General features: G+C 39.9%; 1 protein-coding gene across 1 annotated transcript in view; it reads left to right on the top strand.

The window, feature by feature from the left end:
• Positions 1-21,978, top strand: part of LOC132815285 (solute carrier organic anion transporter family member 5A1) — a 182,737-nt gene that overhangs the window by 141,822 nt on the left and 18,937 nt on the right. Inside the window, exons 4-6 of the mRNA XM_060824123.1 lie at positions 6,185-6,349; positions 16,943-17,141; positions 21,687-21,846. Of these exons, the coding sequence (XP_060680106.1) occupies positions 6,185-6,349; positions 16,943-17,141; positions 21,687-21,846 (524 nt within the window). The remainder of the gene's footprint in view (positions 1-6,184; positions 6,350-16,942; positions 17,142-21,686; positions 21,847-21,978) is intronic.

Here is a 21,978-nt window from a genome sequence, read left to right as displayed (position 1 = left end):
TCATTTGGTGTCAGTATTGGGCAGCATTTAGACTACTTCCACAAATGTTCTCAAAATAAGGATGTTTAAATTCAGTGTCTCCATGGCAATGAGATTGACCAATGAGGGAAAGCTGTGGAAGAGCGCAAGTCACACCTGGTCAGGACGAGGTCATCGATTGAAGATTTTTGGGGGAAAGGAGTGTGTGATGGACAGAAGGGAGGCCAAAGGCTTTCTTGAACAGTGTGAGCTTGCTCTTCTTGGACGGTAAGGGCTACTAGAAGGTCCACCACCCTTGTGGACTCAGCAACACTTGTCTGCCTCCCCTTCACTCTGGAGATTCCTAACTCAGAGCAAACCTGTGCACTAACAACTAATATTAAATCAAACTCCCAGTTACCCGATGTTAGTGAAGTTTTCCACCTCTCCAGTCAGTAGCTACAATACCTCTTTTCTAAAAGAAAAAAGTGATTTAACATTGCAATTCATGTTTTTTACTTTTTCTATTCTTTCAAAGGATTTTGGAGTCTGTGGCCAGGCTTGCATTTATTGGGAGTAAGAGGCTTACTAGACTGTTTCAGTGGGTAGTTAAGAGTTAAATGCATCTGGATTGCTGTGGGTCTGGAGTCACATGTAGACCAAAAGGGTGTCATTTTAAACAAAAGATGGTCATTTCAAGGTCAGCATTAATCCACTAGCTTGATTTTCCCAGATTTATTAACTGAATTCAAATTCCCCCACCATCACCATGGGAATTGAACCCACATCACTGAACATTAAGCTGGAAACCGCTGTTCCAACAACATTACCATCAGCCACCGTTTCCTCCGGTTTCTGGCAGGATAACATCAGCCCTGCCCTCATGAAGGTTATGGTGAAATATACTAGTAGCTCTTTGGATGAACAAGATTCATGCTTTTTAAAATGTTTTTTAGACATTGTGTTCTGGGATGTCATTACACACCTCTGGAGCCTGAACTTGAATCGAGGCCTCCTGATTCAAAGGTAGGGACACTACCACAGTGACACAAGACTCCCTCCCTCTAAATATTCACTTAGTTGTCCCTGATTGGATTAAATTTGGGTGTGTACAGCTATGAGTCGCTCACTTAAATTATGCAAAGAGCAGTCAATGGTCACTTGGGACACAAAATGTGCAGCACAAGAAAGAAATTGTAATGTAGATATAACATCTCTTCATAGGGCAGATATTGCCTTTCCCTTCTTTGTAGGTCAATTGCCTCTGTACCTGTGATCTGAAGAGAATATTTTTGTTCAAGGAGCATTGCATGTTATTTGTAAACGTGAATTATTTCCCTTTTAATTGTGAAAGAGTCCCAGGTTCAAAGGAAACCAGGTCAACAAATTCAGGATTTTGATTTATGTTATCAATAATGTTGAAATGGGATTTATTCCACTGCTGGTGGACAAGTTGCGTGAGATATTAAACCTCATATAGTTAATGTAAAAAGCAATCTATCATTAAATAACATTTTAATTTACACCATGAATTGTATCATTCAGCCCATCATAGATTATTTTTGCAGATGGATTCCATTTGGTGAAATAGGGGTCCTAACATAATCATTTGATGGTACAGAGCATGAGTATTGCTGGAACCAAAGGTTGAAAGTTTTTGTAATGTACTTATCAGTACAAAATCTCAGGAACAGCAAACCTCAAAGGGACCAGCAGTTTACAGCACATGAAATGAGGATACTGATTGGTTAGTAAGTGGACTGCCTACATACCAGCTGATCAGGAGTCTCTCACCAGGCTGTGTAAATTGCTGTTTCCTTTGAGACTTGGTATTGTTATAATTCTATCCTGACGAATACAAGATGAAAATTTTCAGCATATGCCTTTTTCAACAAGAATAACACATATATAGTCATAAAGATGTACAGCACAGAAACAGGCCCTTCGGTCCAACTCATCCATGCCAACCACAATATTCCAACCCGATCTACTCCCACCTGCCAGCACCCAGCCCATGTCCGTCCAAACCCTTCCTATTCATATACCCATCCAGATTCCCTTTAAATGTTGCAATTGTACCAGCCCCCACCACTTCCTCTGGCAGCTCATTCCATACACCCTCTGCGTGAAAATGTTGCCCCTTAGGTCTCTTTTACATCTTTCCCTTTTGGCCCTAACCCTATGCCTAGAGGATGGGAAACATTTCTGGCTGTAACAGGCTGCTCCTTTTTTGAAGTATTAAGGTGTTGGAGGTGATTCCCACGAATTCCAAGAGCAGCAATTACTGTTTTATATGCTGTTACATTTTTTGCAACTTTGGAGAAAAATAAATCAAAACAATGGCAATTTCAAAAGGGAGAGGAACAGACAAAGGCAGCACATGGTCATGTCAGTGCAGGAGACAGAGAGAGAGAGAGAGAAACCCACACTGCTAACTGACACAGCAATGAACCTGTGCAGTTACTGCCTTTGCTGTTGAATTCATGTATCTCTGGACATCAAAGTGATTCTGGGAAAATTAACAAACTGTGAAATTCTCAACTAATCTTGGAGAGGTCACAGCACAGAAACAGATAAGTGAATAGTTTTAAGTGTGGCCTTGCTGTAAGTCTGCAATAGTGAATAGAGTGGGTTCTTCTTGATTCCATGTTTTATTGAGATATGTCTCTTGATTAAACTTTAAAATATAAGCCATAAATATTAAGTTAGCCTGGAGCAGTGTTTTATAGAGGAATAAGATGGTGATGTTTTCTGGGTCTGCAGATTGGAAGAAACAAAATTGGCCCTTAGTAGAGTGATATGCTCTTCTTGTTGGATGTGGGAGTTTAGGGAGAGTTTACGGGTTACTGAGGATTATACCTGCAATAAATTCCATTGCTTGCAAATCCCATCAGATTGAATGGATCAGTTGGAGAGACAGTTAGAGGCGATGAGGAATTTACAAGAGCAAGGGGTGTGATGATGCAGTTATAGGAAGGGGGAAAAGTTGTAGATAGTCAGATAGATGGGTTAACTCCAGGAAAGGTAGGGGGGTAGACAGGCTGTGCAGGAGTCTCCTGTGGCTATCCCCATCTCAAAATGTAGGGGATGATGGATTCTCAGGGGAATGTAGCACGAACAGCCAAGTGTCTGGTATCAAGACTGGCTCTAGTGTAATGAGGGGTACATCGGGTTCCAAGAGATTGATTGTGTTAGGGGACTCGCTCGTTCGAGGCACAGACAGATATTTCTGTGGCCAGCAGCGAAAAATGAGAATGGTGTGTTGCCTTGCTGGTGCCAGGATTGGATGTCTCCAAGAAGGTATAGAATTTTCCCAAGGGGAGAGGGACCAGCAGGAGGTCATTGTACTCATTGGAACCAATGACATAGGAAGGGAAAAGGATGAGATTCTGAGGGGAGATTACAGTAAGTCAGGCAGGAATTTAAAAAGGAGGTCCTCGAGAATAGTAATATCTGGATTACGCCCGGTAGTGAGGTTAGGAATAGAAGGATAGAGCAGATGAACGCATGGCTGTGAAGCTGGTATATGGGAGAAGGATTCACATTTTTGGATCATTGGAATCTCTTCTGGGGTAGAAGTGACCTGTACAAGAAGGACGGATTTGACCTGAATTGGAAAGGGACTAATGTGCTGGCAGGGAGATTTGCTCGAGCTGCTCAGGAGGATTTAAACTAGTAAGGTGGAAGGGTAGGACTCGGGAGGTAGTGAGGAAAGAGATCATTCTGAGACTGGTACAGTTGAGAAGAGAAGCAAGTCAAACAGTCAGGCCAGGCAGGGAGCAAGCAGAGAACAAGATAGGACTGATAAATTAAACTGCATTTATTTCAATGCAAGGGGCCTAACAAGGAAGGGGCATAGTTAGGAACATGGGACTGGGATATCATAGCAATTACAGAAACATGGCTCAGGAAAGGATAGGACTGGCAGCTTAGTGTTCCAGGATACAATTGCTACAGGAAAGATAGAAAGGGAGGCAAGAGAGGAGGGCAAGTGGCATTTTTGAAGAGGGATAGCATTACAGCTGTACTGAGGGAGGATATGCTCGGAAATATATCTAGGGAAGTTATTTGGATGGAACTGAGAAATAAGAAAGGGATGAGCACCTCATTGGGATTGCATTATAGATCCCCTAATAGTCAGCGGGAAATTGAGTAGCAAATATGTAAGGTGATCTCAGTTATCTGTAAGAATAATAGGGTGGTTATGGTCGGGGATTTTAACGTTCCAAACGTAGAGTGGGATTGCTATAGCGTTAAGGGTTTAGATGGAGAGGAATTTGTTAAGTGAGTACAAGAACACTTTCTGATTCAGTATGTGTATGTACCTACTAGAGAAGGTGCAAAACTTGATCTACTCTTGGGAAATAAGGCAGGGCAGGTGACTGAGGTGTCAGTGGGGGCGCACTTTGGGGCCAGCGACCATAATTCTATTCATTTTAAAATAGTGATGGAAAAGGATAGACTAGATCTAAAAGTTGAAGTTCTAACTTGGAGGAAGGCCAATTTTGGCAGCATTAGGCAAGAACTTTCAAAAGCAGATTGGGGGCAGATTTTCGCAGGTAAAGGGACGGCTGGAAAATGGGAAGCCTTCAGAAATGAGATAACAAGAATCCAGAGAGAGTATATTCCTATGAGGGTGAAAAGAAAGGCTGGTAGGTGTAGGGAATGCTAGATGACTAAAGAAATTGAGGGTTTGGTTAAGAAAAATATCAGGTGTAGCCAGGAGAGATCCAGAGAATCCTTACAAGAGTAATAATGCAGTAGGAGTATACTTAAGAGGTTGTGGTTCTGTTCACTGAGCTGGGAATTTGTGTTGCAGACGTTTCGTCCCCTGTCTAGGTGACATCCTCAGTGCTTGGGAGCCTCCTGTGATCTTTCCTCCGTTGGAAGGTCTTGTTGCGGCTGGGTAGGCCATGTTTAGAATATTGCTATTGGAAGGATGTTGTGAAACTTGAAAGAGTTCAGAAAAGATTTACAAGGATGTTGCCAGGGTTGGAGGATTTGAGCTACAGGGAGAGGCTGAACAGGCTGGGACTGTTTTCGCTGGAGCATCGGAAGCTGAGGAGTGACCTCATAGATGGAATGTTTATCTTCAGTACGTATTCTTAATGTATCTGTGCTCTTCTAAAATTCATACCAATATCATAATTTGCAGTAGCTGCTACATTGTCATCAAAGAAAAGCAGATTGAAATTGTTAAATTAGGATTGTTGTTTCACATTATTAACTCACACCTGTGACTATAATCCAGTTATTGACTGTTATGCACTGGTGGGCATTATGTCATATTGACCCTTGGTAAAATTTTGCCTTTTTTTATATACTGTTAAAACTTTAAGTTATCTTGGGGCAGTAGATTTTGGGATTTGCATATTAATCAATCAAAACCTGCATCACCATTCTAAGTGATTACAGACTTAACAACAATCTAGGTTTGTCTAATACATTGTGTCATTTGTATGACACTTGGATCTTTTCCTTGGAAATTCTCTGTCCTATGTAACCTGCCCCACTAGCTACCTGCCAAAGGGGCTGAGCTCTGAAAACTTGTGTGATTTCAAATAAACCTGTTGGACTATAACCTGGTGTCATTGATTTTTAACTTTATCCACCCCAGTCCAATGCCAACACCTCCACATCAGATATTTTTGCTGATTTTATTACTTTTCATTTGTTTTAAATTCTAACTTTGGCCACTCATTTGTTTTAAATTCTAACTTTGGCCACTCGTTTTTTAATATCCATAGTACTGTCATTATTTGGACAATGTGGATTTGGCCAAAATAGCTATCTGGTGATTTTCTACTTGAGTTTACCTGAATGAGTCAATCTGCTATTAAATGTAACAAAAAACAGAAAGTGCCGTACATACCAGCAGGTCGGTTTGCAACTGTGGAGAAAGAAAAACAGGTGGCATTTCAAACACAATAACATCATTGGAATTGTTAATTAAATGCACTTTCTGTGCTCCCTGTTTGATATCTCTATCTTACAAATGTTCTACATGTTCTGAGTACAAACAATTTGTACAAAGGTACAAATGTTCTACGTGTTCCAAGAACTGTGCACACATTGCCTTGTTCATTATCCATCTCTCTGAACGATAAATTCAGACATTGCCATTTACAAAGTGCGAATGGGCTATATTTTACATTAGCTGTCCATAGGTGTTCCTCTCCATTGTGTTTCATTCACGGTGAAAGTGTTTCTCTTGTCATTTTTATAGACATTCCCAAAGCTGCTGTCAGGATCTTGAGCAACATGACATTCCTGTTTGTGAGTTTGTCATACACAGCAGAAAGTGCCATCGTCACCGCTTTTATTACCTTCATTCCCAAGTTCATTGAATCTCAGTTTGGCATCCCAGCATCTAATGCAAGCATTTACACTGGTAAGATGTGTACATTAACATTTTGGGTTGCAAAGTTACTGTTAGCAGTAGAAATATAGATTTTCTTGGACCATAGATCAGGTTATAATGCCTGAATTATAGACTCCTATTTCACATATGACCAAATGGATCAGATTGTCTCATGCCTGTGCCTAGTATATTTGATCAGGTGTAGAGGTTTGTATGACAATAAGCAAATGTGAGCAGTGTTCCATCTAATTATGTATATAACATCTTTGGGATGCTTCATGAACATATTCTTTCCATAGGCTGTACCGAGGCAGAAAAGTCATCCCAATAGTTTAGGAATAATTTTAGAAATTTAACATAGGTGTTTTTAATATTAGAACATTAGACTAAATACTTAGAGATACCGGTTAATTTCCAAAGGTCTCTGATCAGACTTGTCCATATTAACTGATGTGATACATCTTGTCACGTACTGGGATGTTTACAGCAGAAGGGCTATACAAATGAAAGATTTCCATTCTGAAATTTGCCTGATGAGTGATCAGATATTATTTCTCCTTTACCCTGAAGGGATGCAGTTACCCAGGAGCTAGCTGTTGAGCAATTTCTCAACGATAAGCAGACTAGAATGTGAATGCCAGTCAGCAATTTGATCAAGTCAGACCTCATTTCTGAGGCCGAATCTGACCTCACTTGACATCTGGCAAAATGCACTCTCAAGCTTGATAGCCATCAGGAGCAAGAACATCTGATGTTTTCTTTCCCCTCTGTCTCAGTCCAGGGTCATTGACACCAAATATAGCACCACCATGATCAGTCTCGTATTAAGTGGTCCACTTATCCCTTGGTTCGGCAACGGATCTAGAGAAGATGTGTCACCTGCAATGTTTGTGGATGTGCCAGCAGATGCTAAATGTGGAAACTCTGTAAAGTAATTTGCAAAGATAGGGAGACAAATTGCTAGCATTTCCTGGAATTTATGCTTTTTAAAAAAAGCATTGATTAACTTTGGCTGATAAATTTACCTAATATTGTAAAAAGAATTTTCATGACATTTACAAAAGAGGTTTTAACAAATTAACCTTCAGTTATAGCAGAACTACAAATTTAAAATAATGTAACAGTGTCTAGAATGCATTTGTGGAGAGATTGCTCTGCTAAATGCTTACTGTCCAACTAAATTTTATTGAAGTTAGTGTAGATATAATCATTATAGCTTACTGCATAAACCATAGTCATCAATCACTATTTGATATAATCAATGTATTATAATGCAATAGTGTGCTATGTCTGTCCCATACATTGATCAAGTTCTTCAGTGCAATAATGTACATTGTGTTAATATAATTTGTTCATCAACCTTTGTATTCTGTTGACTTTCATGAATGGCAGTTTTTAAAATAAACTATTTGTCGGCTTCACTGCTTATGCATTTATAAGTTGTCTTGGTTCTTGAGAAGGAGGTGGTGAGTTGCCTCCTTGAACCTGCAGTCATTACAGGTACACCCACAGTGCTGCTAGGGAGGGAATTCCAGCATTTTAACTTAGCACCAATGAAGGAATGCCAGTTTAGTTCCAAGTCAGGGTGGTGTGTGGCTTGGAGGGAAACTTGCAGGTAATGATGTTCCAATGTGTCTGCTGCCCTTGTATGTGGTAGAAGTTGCAGGTTTGGAAGGTTCTGTCAGAGGATCTTTGGTGAGTTACTGCAGTACATCTTGCAGATGGTACACACTGCTGTCATTGCGCATCAGTGGCAAATGGACCCAATGTTGATGGTGGTGATGGGGTGCCAATCAAGCAGGGACTTTGTCCTGGATGGTTTCCATCCTCTTGAACATTATTGGAGCTGCACTCATCCAGGCAAGTGGAGACTATTTGTCATACCCCTGACTTGTGTCTTATAGATAGTGGTCAGGCTTTGAGGAGTCAGGAGGTGTTGCCACAGAGAGGCTAGGTGGTCATAGCCACCAGAAGTAATTGGCCAGGTTGGATGTGAAGATAACTCTCATTTGGTAAAGACAATAAAGTCAGCTCTATGTTTTCAGGCATTTTAATACATGTTAATATAAACATGTGTTTACACATTTGGTTACATTTCCCTTGTGATCTTTGCTGGCCACTATCTCAGAGTTAAGCAGACTGTATCCTCAACATCTTATTTGTTCTTAAACTGAACTTCTAATGCCACATTATCTCCATTATTAAAACCATCTTATTTAGATCACAGTTATGTTTTTTGCCTCAGTTCTGAAAACCTTCATCCATATTTTTGTTAATTCGAGACCCAAATATTCCAATGCTCTGCACGTCCTCAACCTGCACTCTCCATAAACTTCATGTATTGCATCCCCCATTTACTTCCTCTCACCCATCACCCTGTTAAACCGATAAAGATTAACTGTTGGATTCACACTCTGCTCTGATTGTTTTATTGTTGCTCCTCCCGTCCGACAACTCTCTGACAACTTTCCATACCTTCATCTTTGGTCTATTGTGAATTCCTCAATCTAGTTGGCTCATTATTGGTTGTAATGTTTTAAGTCGTCCAGGTTTCAAATTCTGAAATTCTTCCCTAAAGCTCAGTCCTTCCACTTTTGCCTCCTTAAAATATCTCCATTTTATTAAACTTTTAGACATCACTCATCCACTTACTACCTGGGGAAAGTGAGCTCTGCAGATGCTGGAGGTCAGAGTCGAAGAGTGTGGTGCTGGAAAAGCGCAGCAGGTCAGGCATCATCTGAGGAGCAGGAGAATCGATGTTTCGGGTATAAACGTTGACTCCCCTGCTCCTCGGATGCTACCAGACCGGCTTTGCTTTTCCAGCACAATACTGTTCAATCCACTTACTACCTGTCTAGTTTGGTGAAGTCAGAAAGGCACAGCAGGTCATTCCTGATGAAGGGCTTTTGCCCGAAATGTCGATTTTCCTGCTCCTCAGATGCTGCCTGACCTGCTGTGCTTTTCCAGCACCACTCTAATCTTGAATCTGATCTCCAGCATCTGCAGTCCTCACTTTCACCTAATTACTGCGGATGCTGGAATCTGAAACCAAAAGAGAAAATGCTGGAAAATCTCAGCAGATCTGGCAGCATCTGTAAGGAGAGAAAAGAGCTGATGTTTCGGGTGTAACTGACCCTTGACTCGAAATGTCAGCTCTTTTCTCTCCTTACAGATGCTGCCAGACCTGCTGAGATTTTCCAGCATTTTTTCTTTTGGTCTCACTTTCACCTAGTTTTATGAAGTGCCTGGAGATATTTAGCAACATTAAAGGAGTTATAAAAATATAAATTAGTTGCTGTTATAACATCAGTGTGAAATTGAACTCAGTGTGGAGTTGGCTCCCATCCTAACTTGCAAGAGAAAATTGTTTTTAAGTCCCTGGAGAGCACAGAGACCATTTTAGATACTTGAACTGGTAAGAATGCTTAATAAAAATAATAATTTTGTTGGCCATGAGCTATGCATACCCATAGTGGAATATTTTTGGCAGATGCAATACCAAAGTTCTAGACCCTGCCACTGCACCATTCTTAGCTGCATCGCATGAACCATGCCAAATAAAACAAATTCCTTGTTCTTGTCATCCGATATATTATAGAGCTCAACAGCAACAACAGTTGCCAGGGGATGTTGCCAAGGGTAACACAAGAAATAAACTGGGAAGGAAATTCTCATTTGGAAAACTCACCAGGAAAGTAAATGGAGAGGCATCTTCTAAGGATGTCTTGATCTATTAATGGCTGAAACACATCTCTGAATTATTCATGACTATTTATGCATCTATATATTTATAGATAGACTTAATAATTAAAAAAATTGATCTGCAGTGTTCATTAACCACTGTTATCATAGAGGTTAACAGCCTAGAAACAGGCCCTTCGGCCCAACTTGTCCACGCAGTCCCACTTTTCACAATTAATTTCGATCCTATTTGCCTGCATTAGCTCCATCTCCCTCCATACCTATCCCATCCATGTACCTGTCCAAATGTTTCTTAAATTACAACACTGTACTCACTGTCACCACTACCTCTGGCAGTCCGTTCTAAAGATTCACCACCCTCAGTGTGAAAAAAATTGCCCCTCTGAACTCTTTTATATCTGTCCCCTCTCACCTAAAACCCAGACTCTCTAGTTTTAGACTCCCCTACACTGGGGAAAGACTGTTGGCTATCTACCTTATCTATGCCTCTCATAATTTAATAAAGACATCTAGACAGGTTAGGAAAGGTTTAGAGGGTTATGGGCCAAATACAGTAAAATGGAATCAGATCAGTTTAGGTTACCTGGTTGGCATGGATGAGGTGAGCATGGCACACACGCAGAGTCACCTGGCACTGTCAGTGAGCTGGGAGGAACCCAACTCCAAGCCATCAGAGAACATCGTGTAGATCTTCCCCTCCCTCTGTGCTACCTCCCTGTCATGTTGCAGGACCGTTGGAATTGTCACTGATGTCTCCTTATCTGCTGCAGCAGTTTCTGTTGGCAGTCGCTTACTTCTGTTCCCTCTGCCTGCCAGACTCACCAAACACCTGCCAAAAACCATTTCACAGTACGTCCAAAGACTTTACAGCAGCAGAAGTGAGTATAAGTCACAGTGTAAATTGGGTTTCTAACCCTTTAAATAATATTAGTGGTGGCACCGTCTTGCAGCTGAAAGCATGTTTTCTGGTGAGTGAGGGGCAAATACATTGAACATAATTAGAGTCATAGAGTCATACAGCACGGAAACAGACCCTTCAATCCAACGCATCCACGCCGACCAAGTTTCCCAAACTAAACTAGTCTCATCTGCCTGTGTTTGGCCCACATCTCTCTAAACCTTTCCCATTCATGTATTTATTCAAATAGCTTCTAAAATCTATTTCAAAATTGAAACAATGAGACTTTTTACTTGTTTTCTACAACTGAAGGAAAAGTATCTATTAGCAAAGAAAACAGCCAAAAACATTTAACCGAAGTTAACAGAAAGGAATATAAATGAATATTAATTTGGACATATAAGTCATGCCATCTAAGTTTCATCTTTCCTCCTTATCAAAATAATCAGATCATAAACACTTGATGCATGTCAAGCAAAACCATCTCAGATGCATCAGGCGAAAAACCTGACCAATGAACACATTCTATTCCTCAGTTCCTAATCCATGTTGATGAACATTTCAGTCTCTGGGGTTTACTACTTATGTACAAGTTGAACACATTTTATTTCGTTTTAAAAATCTAGAAGCAGTATCTTTCCTACATGATGACTAGATTTGTAATGTCAGCTGCCACTGTTAGCGATTAGAATTCACAGCTCTTTCCTCGCAGGAGTACAAACACAGATGTTGAGTTGTTCAGTTGTAACCTAAACCTGTTGCATCAAATGAGCCAGAATATGACTGCCTGACATTCTTCCACCAGTGGAAGGCTTCTGGCACATGCACAGCCTCCAAGCACCCTTCATGTGGGATATAATGGAAGTAGCTGGAGGGAAAGTGTGCTGCACTTGGAGTCATAGAGCCATAGAGATGTACAGCACTGAACCAGACCCTTTGGTCCAAATTGTCCATGCCGACCAGATAGCCTAACCTAATCTAGTCCCATTTACTAGTGCTTGGCCCAAATCACTTTAAACTCTAACAATTCATATATATTCAGACGCCCTTTAAATGATGTAATTGTACCAGTCTCCACCACTTCCTCTGGCAGCTCATTCCATACACGTACCACCCTCTGTGTGAAAAAGTTGCCTCTTAGAGGTCACTTTTACATCTTACCCCTCTCACCCAAAACTAGTCCTCTAGTTCTGGACCACACCACCCCAGGGAAAAGACTTTGTCAATTTATTCTATCCATTACCCCCGTCATGATTTTATAAACCTCAATTATGCAAAATCTATGTTCCTTGGTTATAAAGTCCTGACACAGCATGCCCACAAATGTACATCAAAGCAATTGGAAATTCTGACCAGAAACTGTGCTTCAGTGCTGAACATCTCCAGGCTAAAGATTAAAAGGTGTCACAAGAAGCACATACGCAAAGTGCTGGATAACCATAACCATAACCGGCTGATCACATCCTAGTACAGGACTCTGAAATTCAGTTTAATATTAATTGTAAGGTTCAGGGTTTGACCAAAGGCAAAACCGCTCCAGGCATGAGTGGATCTAGACAAGGTTCACAAATTGCCTTGGAATCAGAACTATCACAGCAGAAATGACTCTTAATGAGGCAGTGAATTCCACTAATTTAAAGTGGAGCGTGTCCTCTGTTGGCTGGGGTTCATTCTTCTTTTGTATTCTTGCTGCTTTCTGCACAATAAACCAGTGAAAAGCAGGCCTTTTTAAACCTTTCCAAATCACAACCTAACTCATGTATGCCTGAACCCTGGATCAGGCAGTGCATGATTTGATTCTAATTGGTTGGGTGAAGCACATACAGTGCATGGTGACCATCAGGCTAGGAACCATGATGAACACATTGCCTCATGTGAATTCCAAATTAAGTCAGTCACACCTTACTGCATCTGTGAGAGTTGTTGATTAAATCAATCATTTTTAATTCATTGTCTTTACCTTTAATGATCTGCAATGTCATTAATGGACTTTGCATATAAATTAATCAGTTGGAGAACATGGGTGATTTACTGGTGGTGGTTATTAGATTAATTTGTGATCAGGAGTAAAAACTTCTCAGTTGTGTGTAAGAGCACTTCTAGATGTAAAAAATCAATTGACTGTCTGCTTTTTCAATGGATCCTGCTGGGCAATATTGTTTTACTGTCGTTGTTGCATCTTGAAGAACAGCTTTACATTTAACAACAGATTGAAAATTATTTATAACTTTAAACAGAACAACATCAAAATAATACAGAGGATTACACAGTGAGTAATAACTTAAAAAAATACATTAAAAATATGTATAAGTGGCTAACAAATGTCACCCTTTACAGGGTGGGCAAGGTCAAATATTCTTACACATTCAGTTGGTACCATCAGAAAAGATAAAAGTCAGAAATGATTGTATAGTTCCAAACTAATCACACACTAACAGATGTTAAACTTAAGCGCATTTAGATCCTTTGATCCTGTATTATAACTAAACTAATCTGCTAACTCCTATACTAGAGTGTCATAATCAAAATCAAAGGAGGTGACTGTCTAATAGTAACCAAACCTTCCCAAATGGTGATGTACTCTTGCATAACCTCAAATGCTTAAAATGACTTTATGTTTTACCCTGTCAAAGAATATGATACACGCTTGCCCATTTCCAAAATACCTTTGATTAGAGAAGCTAATAGTTCCAGCTTGGGAAACTTTGCTTGTGATATTACTCATACGCAAAATGGAGAATGGACACTTGAAGAGTTATAGACACAAGGTTAGGATATGGAACTAATTTGAAGTGGCCTTTCAAGGAGCTTCCCATTACCAAATGGCCTCCTATTGTGTTAAGTTACAATAGAAGTGGAATTTTGACTGATTGGCAAGCAGAAACTCATCATTCTGAATTCACCTCCACACTGTCGATAGTTAACTCCATAGAATGTCAGTGATTAAAAAATGAGGTCTGCAGATGCTGGAGATCACAGCTGCAAATGTGTTGCTGGTCAAAGCACAGCAGGTTAGGCAGCATCTCAGGAATAGAGAATTCGACGTTTCGAGCATAAGCCCTTCATCAGGAAGGGCTTATGCTCGAAACGTCGAATTCTCTATTCCTGAGATGCTGCCTAACCTGCTGTGCTTTGACCAGCAACACATTTGCAGAATGTCAGTGATATCAGGGATCCATTCCACACTCAGGTACCCTGCTTTTTTTTCAATAGCGATGTGGAGGTGCCAATATTGGACAGGGGTTGTCAAAGTCAGAATTCACATGATATCAGGTTATAGTCCAACAGGTTTATTTGAAATAACAAACTTTCAGAGCGCTGCTCCTTCATCAGGTGAAGTCACTTCACCTGACAAAGGAGAGCGCTGAAAGCTTGTGGTTTCAAACAAGCCTGTTGGACTATAACCTGGTGTCATGAGACTTCTTTCAGTGGGGCAGGGAGTGGAATGTTCATCACCACAGCACAGTCAAGGTTCAAATGGGAGGGAACTGGTGACACAGTAGGTGGGAGGTTCAAGGAGAGAGGGCATGCAGACGCCTTGACCACAGACTCTCCTGAATCCATGAAGTAAGTGTAAAGGCAATGACTTCCTGAACCCACCAAGTCCTTCCTTTGAGGAAGTTGCTGATTTCCCTGATGATTCAGAAAGCCCAACCAGTAGCGGTAAAGTTATTTAATTTATTGAATGATGTGGATATCACACCTGGGTTCAGCATTTATTTTTCATCCTTAATTGCCCTTTGAGGTACATTGCTGAGGCAAGAGTGGCAGATTTAATGAACCAAAGGGTTTTTATAACCATTGACAATGATTTCATGGTAGCCATTAGCTTTTCATTTTGGATTTTAATTGAACTTAAAATTTTCACCATCTGCCCTGGTGGGGTTTGAACACATGCCTCATATATTCATCCAGTAGATGGCATTAATAGTATGGTGATTAAAAATTGTGGTCTCATTTTCATATTCCATGTTCAACCCACTTCCTTAATTGGGCTAATTGCTAACCCACTTACCATTAAAAGCTGGCAATGGGGAGCCTGGGGGAAAGCTTAGGCCAAAAAGAAACTTCGACTGATTTCCACCTCCCATCTGGTCCAAACGTGCCTTCCCTTTATTTCATTTAGAATCCCCCCTTGTGTCTTTCCAAGGTGTAAGAGAAAAAAGCAGGGTGTCCTCAGGCCATGTAATGCATCTGTCTTCAGTTGAAATGACTTGATAACATTCTGTCTGATTACACAGATCTGAACCCGGCATGAGCTCATACTGAAACCAAGTTTTAACAATAAGTCCCAGTCTGCTTGAACTAATTGTGATAAAAGACAACAGTTTAAATCAACGTCTTCATTTTGTCTGCATAATGAAGAAGTTTTGGGCAGTATAATTATTCCCAAAGCAGTATTTAGAAAGATATAACAATTTTCAGGGAATTTTCTCTCTCTCCTTTAGCACCACAGTGTTGCTGAATCCAATTTCTTTCCATTTGAGACTGAAGCTGTCCAATTCATGGACCAGTTTGTAGGCTTATTGTTACTTCTCTTTGATCCAGCCTATCTTGACACCCACTTGGAGTTGTACTGGAAGGAACTTCCTATCTAGAGTTCCATTGCTCGCTGAAGCAGCTTCAACGAACTGAACGAGGAGACAGAATTCAAATATCTCAGGATACAAACCAAGGTGTCTCCAAATGATCTGTTCAGGCTAAATTGCTGTCGATACTAGTTTGCCCTCATCACAAATGGCTAGTTAAACAGTTTCGAAAGGCCAGAGTTCATGCACGGTGCTGTAGAATTAAGCTTTTTATTTGGATAAATTGTATTACGGAATCCAGTCACGAATAATTGTTCAGGATTTCTCAGAAAAATGAATTCCGCTACATTTAATATTTAGTCTAAAATGTTTACATTTTCCTCACTTCAGTGTTTTTTTAAATTTTTGAGATGTTTCTAACCTGTTTTGACTTCTTTGTCACTCTACAAAGTTATCTCCGTTTGCCGGCACTCATATTTCTTAAGAAAAACTCAGTCAGAGCCATATGCCACAGCATCAGGGATTTTATGAATAATCAAAATAAATTGATTTTAATTGGAAACTAAGTCAAACTCCTGAGAACTGGAACTTTTGTAATAGCTTGTGTCTACTGAGGCCTCTTGCCAGTTCCTGCTGAATATTTAATCTAGAGGATTGAAAGGCCAATCTTTCAGTCGTGGCTCTTAAATTTTTTTCTTCCAGAATCAATGTCCATTTTCCTAAACTTCTCCGTTAAGCATTAGCTTTGCCATTTTACTAACTAAAATAGTGCTATATAAATTGAAACAGCATGATTCTCAATTTGATTCAGAAGGCACTTGCAGAAGCAGAATGAAAAGTTAAAAAATTGCTAATACTTTTCAAATTTTTAGGGTGGCATTCCTAGGAATTTTTTAACTGAAATTTAGAAACAGCATGGAAAAAAATGAGATAAATTCATTCAAAAATGGAAAGACCCAATGGAAAGTTGGGTCTTTGAGAGTAGATTTAATAAATGTTCATTTTTTTTCACATACAATTTGTTGTAGAAATTAAAACAATGGGGAAATTTGAATTGATAATGTATTGGTTACATAGACATGAAACAGGGGGCATTAACTGAGAAACTGTAACCGGACCCTTATACCTTAATGTCTGGGCTGCGAAAGAGTTACTTCCCTCGAGTGCAGATGATACAAAATTGAGTGGGAAAGTTGTAACAAAATGTATAACTTAAAGAGATGTTCAAGTTTAATTTAGAAGTGGTAGCAAGAGGACAAGTGATTAAAGTGAAGTAGTTAAGAATGCAAGAACTATCTGACTAATCCCATTTACACTATGATCTTTATATTTCAACATTTAAGCAATTTCTGTACAAACCATTCAAGCTAAAATAGTCAGTGATGGTGCTAGCAAACTCCAGTCTGTCATGTGTAGAGTTTTAGAGTTCCTGTATGAAGTATAGCTTTCTGTTCAGTATATGATTTGTAAGCTAATGCTCTGCTTTACTTCCAGGTGTGATCATTGTTCCCAGTGCTGGAGTTGGCATTATCCTTGGGGGCTACATAATTAAAAAGCTCAAACTTGGTGCACGAGAATCAGCAAAACTTGCTATGATCTGCAGTGGGGTGTCTTTATTGTGTTTCTCTACACTCTTCATTGTTGGCTGTGAAAGCATTAACCTTGGGGGTATTAATATACCATACACCACAGGGTAAGAGTGATCTTCCTTTACATTTTGCACTTCCGTTCTGTAATTTGAATTTTGCATTGCTTGTGACGGTGAAATTGGTCTTCAGCAGTAGTGCAAACTCAATGATAGCAAATTGACAGCCCGTTCCACATTGCAAGTGACTTTCTTTTCCGTTGACTTCAAACAAACATAAAGTGGGCATGGTGTGAAACAAGCTGCTAAATCACTGTTGGAAAATATCTCTATTTACACAAAACCAGTCATGTCATGTTGGTCATACAGTCTGATATATGCAAAGTGTTTTCACATTTATAATCATAGAGTCTGATTAAACAGGAATATTTTTGTCAAATTGCAGTGGTGTAATGTTGAAAATTGTCAAGATTATGTATAACTTAGAGAGACGTTCAGGTTTAATTTAGAAGTGGTAGCAAGAGGACAAATGATTAAAGTGAAGGAGTAATTAAGAATGAAGGAACTATCTGACTAATCTCATTTACGCTATGATCTTTACATTTCAACATTTAAGCAATTTCTGTACAAACCATTCAGGCTAAAATACAGTCAGTGATGGTGCTAGCAAACTCCAGTCTGTCATGTGTAGAATTTTAGAGTTCCTCTATGAAGTATTGCTTGATATTCAGTGCCATGGGTGTCATGATCAGTGCACAGCTCATTCTGCAAAATGACACCAACTGATGACAGACTTCAAACTCTGGCAATGTTGAATCCTTATTGGTGGGTCATGTGATGTTTAGAAAAGGGTCAGTGTTGGAGATGGCATGAAGCTCCACTCAATTTGATGACAGCATATAGTTTTGGATAGAGAAATGCGGAGTTACTCGAGATCCCAATAGAAATAGGTATACAGTCATTGTCGAAGGTATTGAACCTAACTAGCCGATGTGACTTGCACCTACTGCTATTGTGTAATAAATGACATTTTGTTGAGGTCACTGCCTCTTCATGTTAAGATACACTCGTGGTTCATCCTTTATCACAAATAACCAAATGGACTCTGAAGTTCAGTATTGAAAGGGAGATTGTGGGAGACTCTTATTGTGCAGTTGTAGAGTACCTAGACGTTCTGGCTTCAAATCCCACCCAAGCCAGAAGTATATTATAACACATTGAAAGGAAGGTTGGTAAAGTGCATTACCCCAACCATTAGCTGTTAGTGATTGGTTCTGCAGCATATACAACATGGTAATCAGCAGTCAACATCATTGCTGAAATAGCAACAATCGTGGAAAAAATCCATTAGACCTAGGACAAAAATATTTCAGAAGGCAAGTAAATTTTCCACTCTTAAATATTTTACCACGGTAAGAATATTCAGTCAATCACCAGCTGCAAGCACTTGAACAAACAAGCAGTCAGCAGAACTTAGCAAAGAAACAAGGCGGCAGAAACAGCACTCCGGGCTAAAACCTTCACTTCAGACATTGTAAACAGTGCAGGAGAAGTAATAAGAGTCATAGAGTCATACAGCACGGATACAGACCCTTCGGTCCAACCAGCCCATGCTGAATGTAATTCCAAACTAAACAAGTCCCATCTGCCTGCTCCTGGTCCATATCCCTCCAAACCTTTCTTATTCATGTACATATCCAAATGTCTAAGAGCTTCAAGAATTAGTTCAGCTTGATAGGCTCTGAGGCTATGGTGACTGTAATGAGGTCAACCAGGTGGATCTCATAGAATATGAGTTCCCTGATTGAAATAACTGCTCAGAGGCTGGTATCCTGTCAGCAAGAAGCCCTTTATATTCACATGAGCCCAGTACATGGGCTCCAACTAGCCAGTTCAGACGTAGTCCCTAGAATGTGGAGACTCTATTTAATCTCCTGTTTATATCTGTCAGCCAGGGCTTCCTGATGGCCCCAAGTTACCAATCCCAATCAAGAATCTCATAGTCAATGAGATCCACCTGGCCCTCGCTCCAATCACTACAATGAGCCAATTCACACCATTATCTTAAAGGCACCATAATTTAATGGCACTTGAAGAGTTTAATAGGAGTTACATGGGTGTGCTGTTTTGTAGAAAGGCCATTCAGCAAGTACTACTCAAACCCATGTCACCAGCACATTTTCCTGGAATACTAGTCCAGTGGCAATACCACCAGGCCACCAACTCTGCTCAGGCTTTAATTTCTCGGAGACATGACCGGGCAGTGTGCAGGTTTCTCGAGTCACTGAGGAACTTGACAGGAGCATGTCCTCTGGGATGGGTCCTGTTAGAATTCACTGGGAGATCTCTGTAAAACTGTTTTTAAGCCCATAATAAAAATAGTAGGTCGGAGTGTTACTTAAATGGTGAAAGATTGCAGCATGCTGTTGTGCAGAGGGACTTAGGAGTGTTCATATGTGAACTGCTGAAAAATGTTTTGCAAATGCAACAGGTAATCAGAAAGACAAATGGAATGTTGGCTTTCACTGCTAGAGGAATTGAATTTAATAGCAGGGACGTTCTGCTGCAATTGTACAAGGTGTTGGCAAGGCCACACCTGGAGTACTGTGCACAGTTAAGGAAGGATATACTGGTTTTGGAGGCTGTGCAGAGGAGGTTCACCAGGTTGATTCTGAAGATGACGAGGTTATGCTATGAGGAGAGGTTGAGCCTCCTGGGACTGTACTTGCTAGAATTTCGAAGAATGAGTGGGGATCTTATAGAAACATATAAAATTATGAAAGAAATAGATGATAGAGTTGTTTCCACTGGTGGGTGAGATGGAGTAGGGGACATGGCCTCAAGATTAGGGTGGAGTAGATTTAGGACAGAGATGAGGAGGAACTGCTTTTCTCAAAGAGTAACAAATCTGTGGAATTCTCTGCCCAAGGAAGCAGTAGAGGCAGCTTCATTAAATATATTAAAGACACAGTTGGATGGGCTTTTGCATGGAAGGGGAATTAAGGGTGATGGGAATAATGCAGGTAGAAGGAGCTGAGATGATGGATAGATCAGCCATGATCTTAATGAATGACTGAGCAAGCTTGACGGGCTAAATAGCCTACTCCTGTTTCTATTATTGTGAAACTATAACTTTCCCCGTTCCCCTCATGTCTCCACAGCCATTTTGTATTCTCTCCATTCACCCCATGTATCCTCCAAGACACTGACTATGAACAGACCTTAGGATATTTTTGGAATGGGCATTAAAAGAATAAACTTCTAATTCTTTTTCAATTTATTCCCAGCATGAGGACATCATTGACTAGGCTTGTATTTACTGTCCATCCCAGAGGGTACTTAAGAGTGATTGCTGTGAGTCTGGAGTCACATGTAGGCCAGACCAATTCAGGATGGCAATTTCCTTTCCTAAAGTACATCAATGAACCAAATGGATTTTTCCACCCATTAATTAGATTCAGACATCATTAGACTCTTAACTCCAGGTTTTTTAAAATTGAATTTAAGTTCCACCATCTTCCATGACAGGATTCAAACCCAGATCCTCAGAACATTAACTGTGCTGACATTCCAGCAGTAATACCACGAGGGGCCATTGTCTCTCCTGGTTGTAATAATGTAACAGCGCTGACATCTTCAAAAACAATTCATGCTGGGGAAAAAAAGCCTCTCAATTCATAAAACCCATTTCTAAAAATTAAATGCCTTCAAATAGTAAGTGCAAAATAAATAATAAAGCATCATCCACATCAAAGCCAGATAACCTGTTAATAATCTCTTAAAACTGTCCATTAAAATATGAATACAGCCCCAATGCTGAGATAAGTTGTTTAGCACTTATTTGAAAGTCAGCCGTGTGTTCATAATAGACGACAACATGACAGAAGAGTTTTGCCAGCATATCTTTCAACGGTTCTGAATGTTTTAAGACCTTTTCTCAATTTGTAGAAGAAATATACCACATTTCAACATTTACACCAGTGTTTTTCAATCAGTGTTCCTCAGAAGCTTAGAGTTTACATGAATATTCCATTGTCATTTGGAAATTGTACCAAGTACAGAATAGTTTTTGTTCTTAGGACGAGAACAAAAGCTAAACTAAAATAATTATTATACGTGAGCATTTTACAATGCATAATAGTTATTTATAAATATATACTACAGTTTAATTATGGATTGTTTAATAGTGTTTTACTTTATTGTTGGGGGTTTCTCAGAAAAAAAATTCAAAGTTGGACCAAAGGAATTGAGTTGCCAATCAGCATTGGCCTCACTAAATACTGGATCAGGCTTGAGGGATGAACATGAGTCCTTGTGCTCCTAAATCTCTCCTGAAGATACGGGAGCAAAGGAAGTTTATATCAACTGACATAGAAAAAGAGAAAAAAAAGAAAGATGGTTCAGAAATTATTGAAATATACTGACCTGCTTTGACCATTATATGACCTGCAGAGTTGTTAGCCACTAATTAGTGACTGGGGACATAGATTCAGAAGGACATTTTCAATGTCTGCCTAAACCTATCTACTGTCAGCAAAAAGAAATCTTGATGGCTATCGTTCTATTTGAAAGGCATAATGAAATAGCGTGCTCAGTACTTTTTGTTAATAGAGGGAATGGCATTACAAACAGCTCTTTGTATTTTCCTTTCAGCCCTTCACTCACAATGGCTCACAGAAATCTAACAGGGGGCTGCAATGTGAATTGTGCGTGCAGAACCCATGAGTACGAGCCTGTCTGTGGATCAGATGGAATCACGTACTTCAGTCCATGCTTGGCTGGTTGTTCAAATGTTGTCAATGAAAGCACAGGGGTGAGTAACTGCTACCACACGGCTGTGAATGTCAAAATAACGTTCCTCTATAGCTGTCTGACACACACAGTGAGGATGCATTGGGGGTGAGTTTGATTTTATGCATGAGTGTAAAATTGGAGACTTTAATTT

This window comes from Hemiscyllium ocellatum, chromosome 4, assembly GCF_020745735.1.
Source record: "Hemiscyllium ocellatum isolate sHemOce1 chromosome 4, sHemOce1.pat.X.cur, whole genome shotgun sequence".
NCBI classification, from domain to species: Eukaryota; Metazoa; Chordata; class Chondrichthyes; order Orectolobiformes; family Hemiscylliidae; genus Hemiscyllium; species Hemiscyllium ocellatum.
Note: the sequence above shows the minus strand (reverse complement) of the source record. Positions and strands in the feature narration are given on the sequence as shown.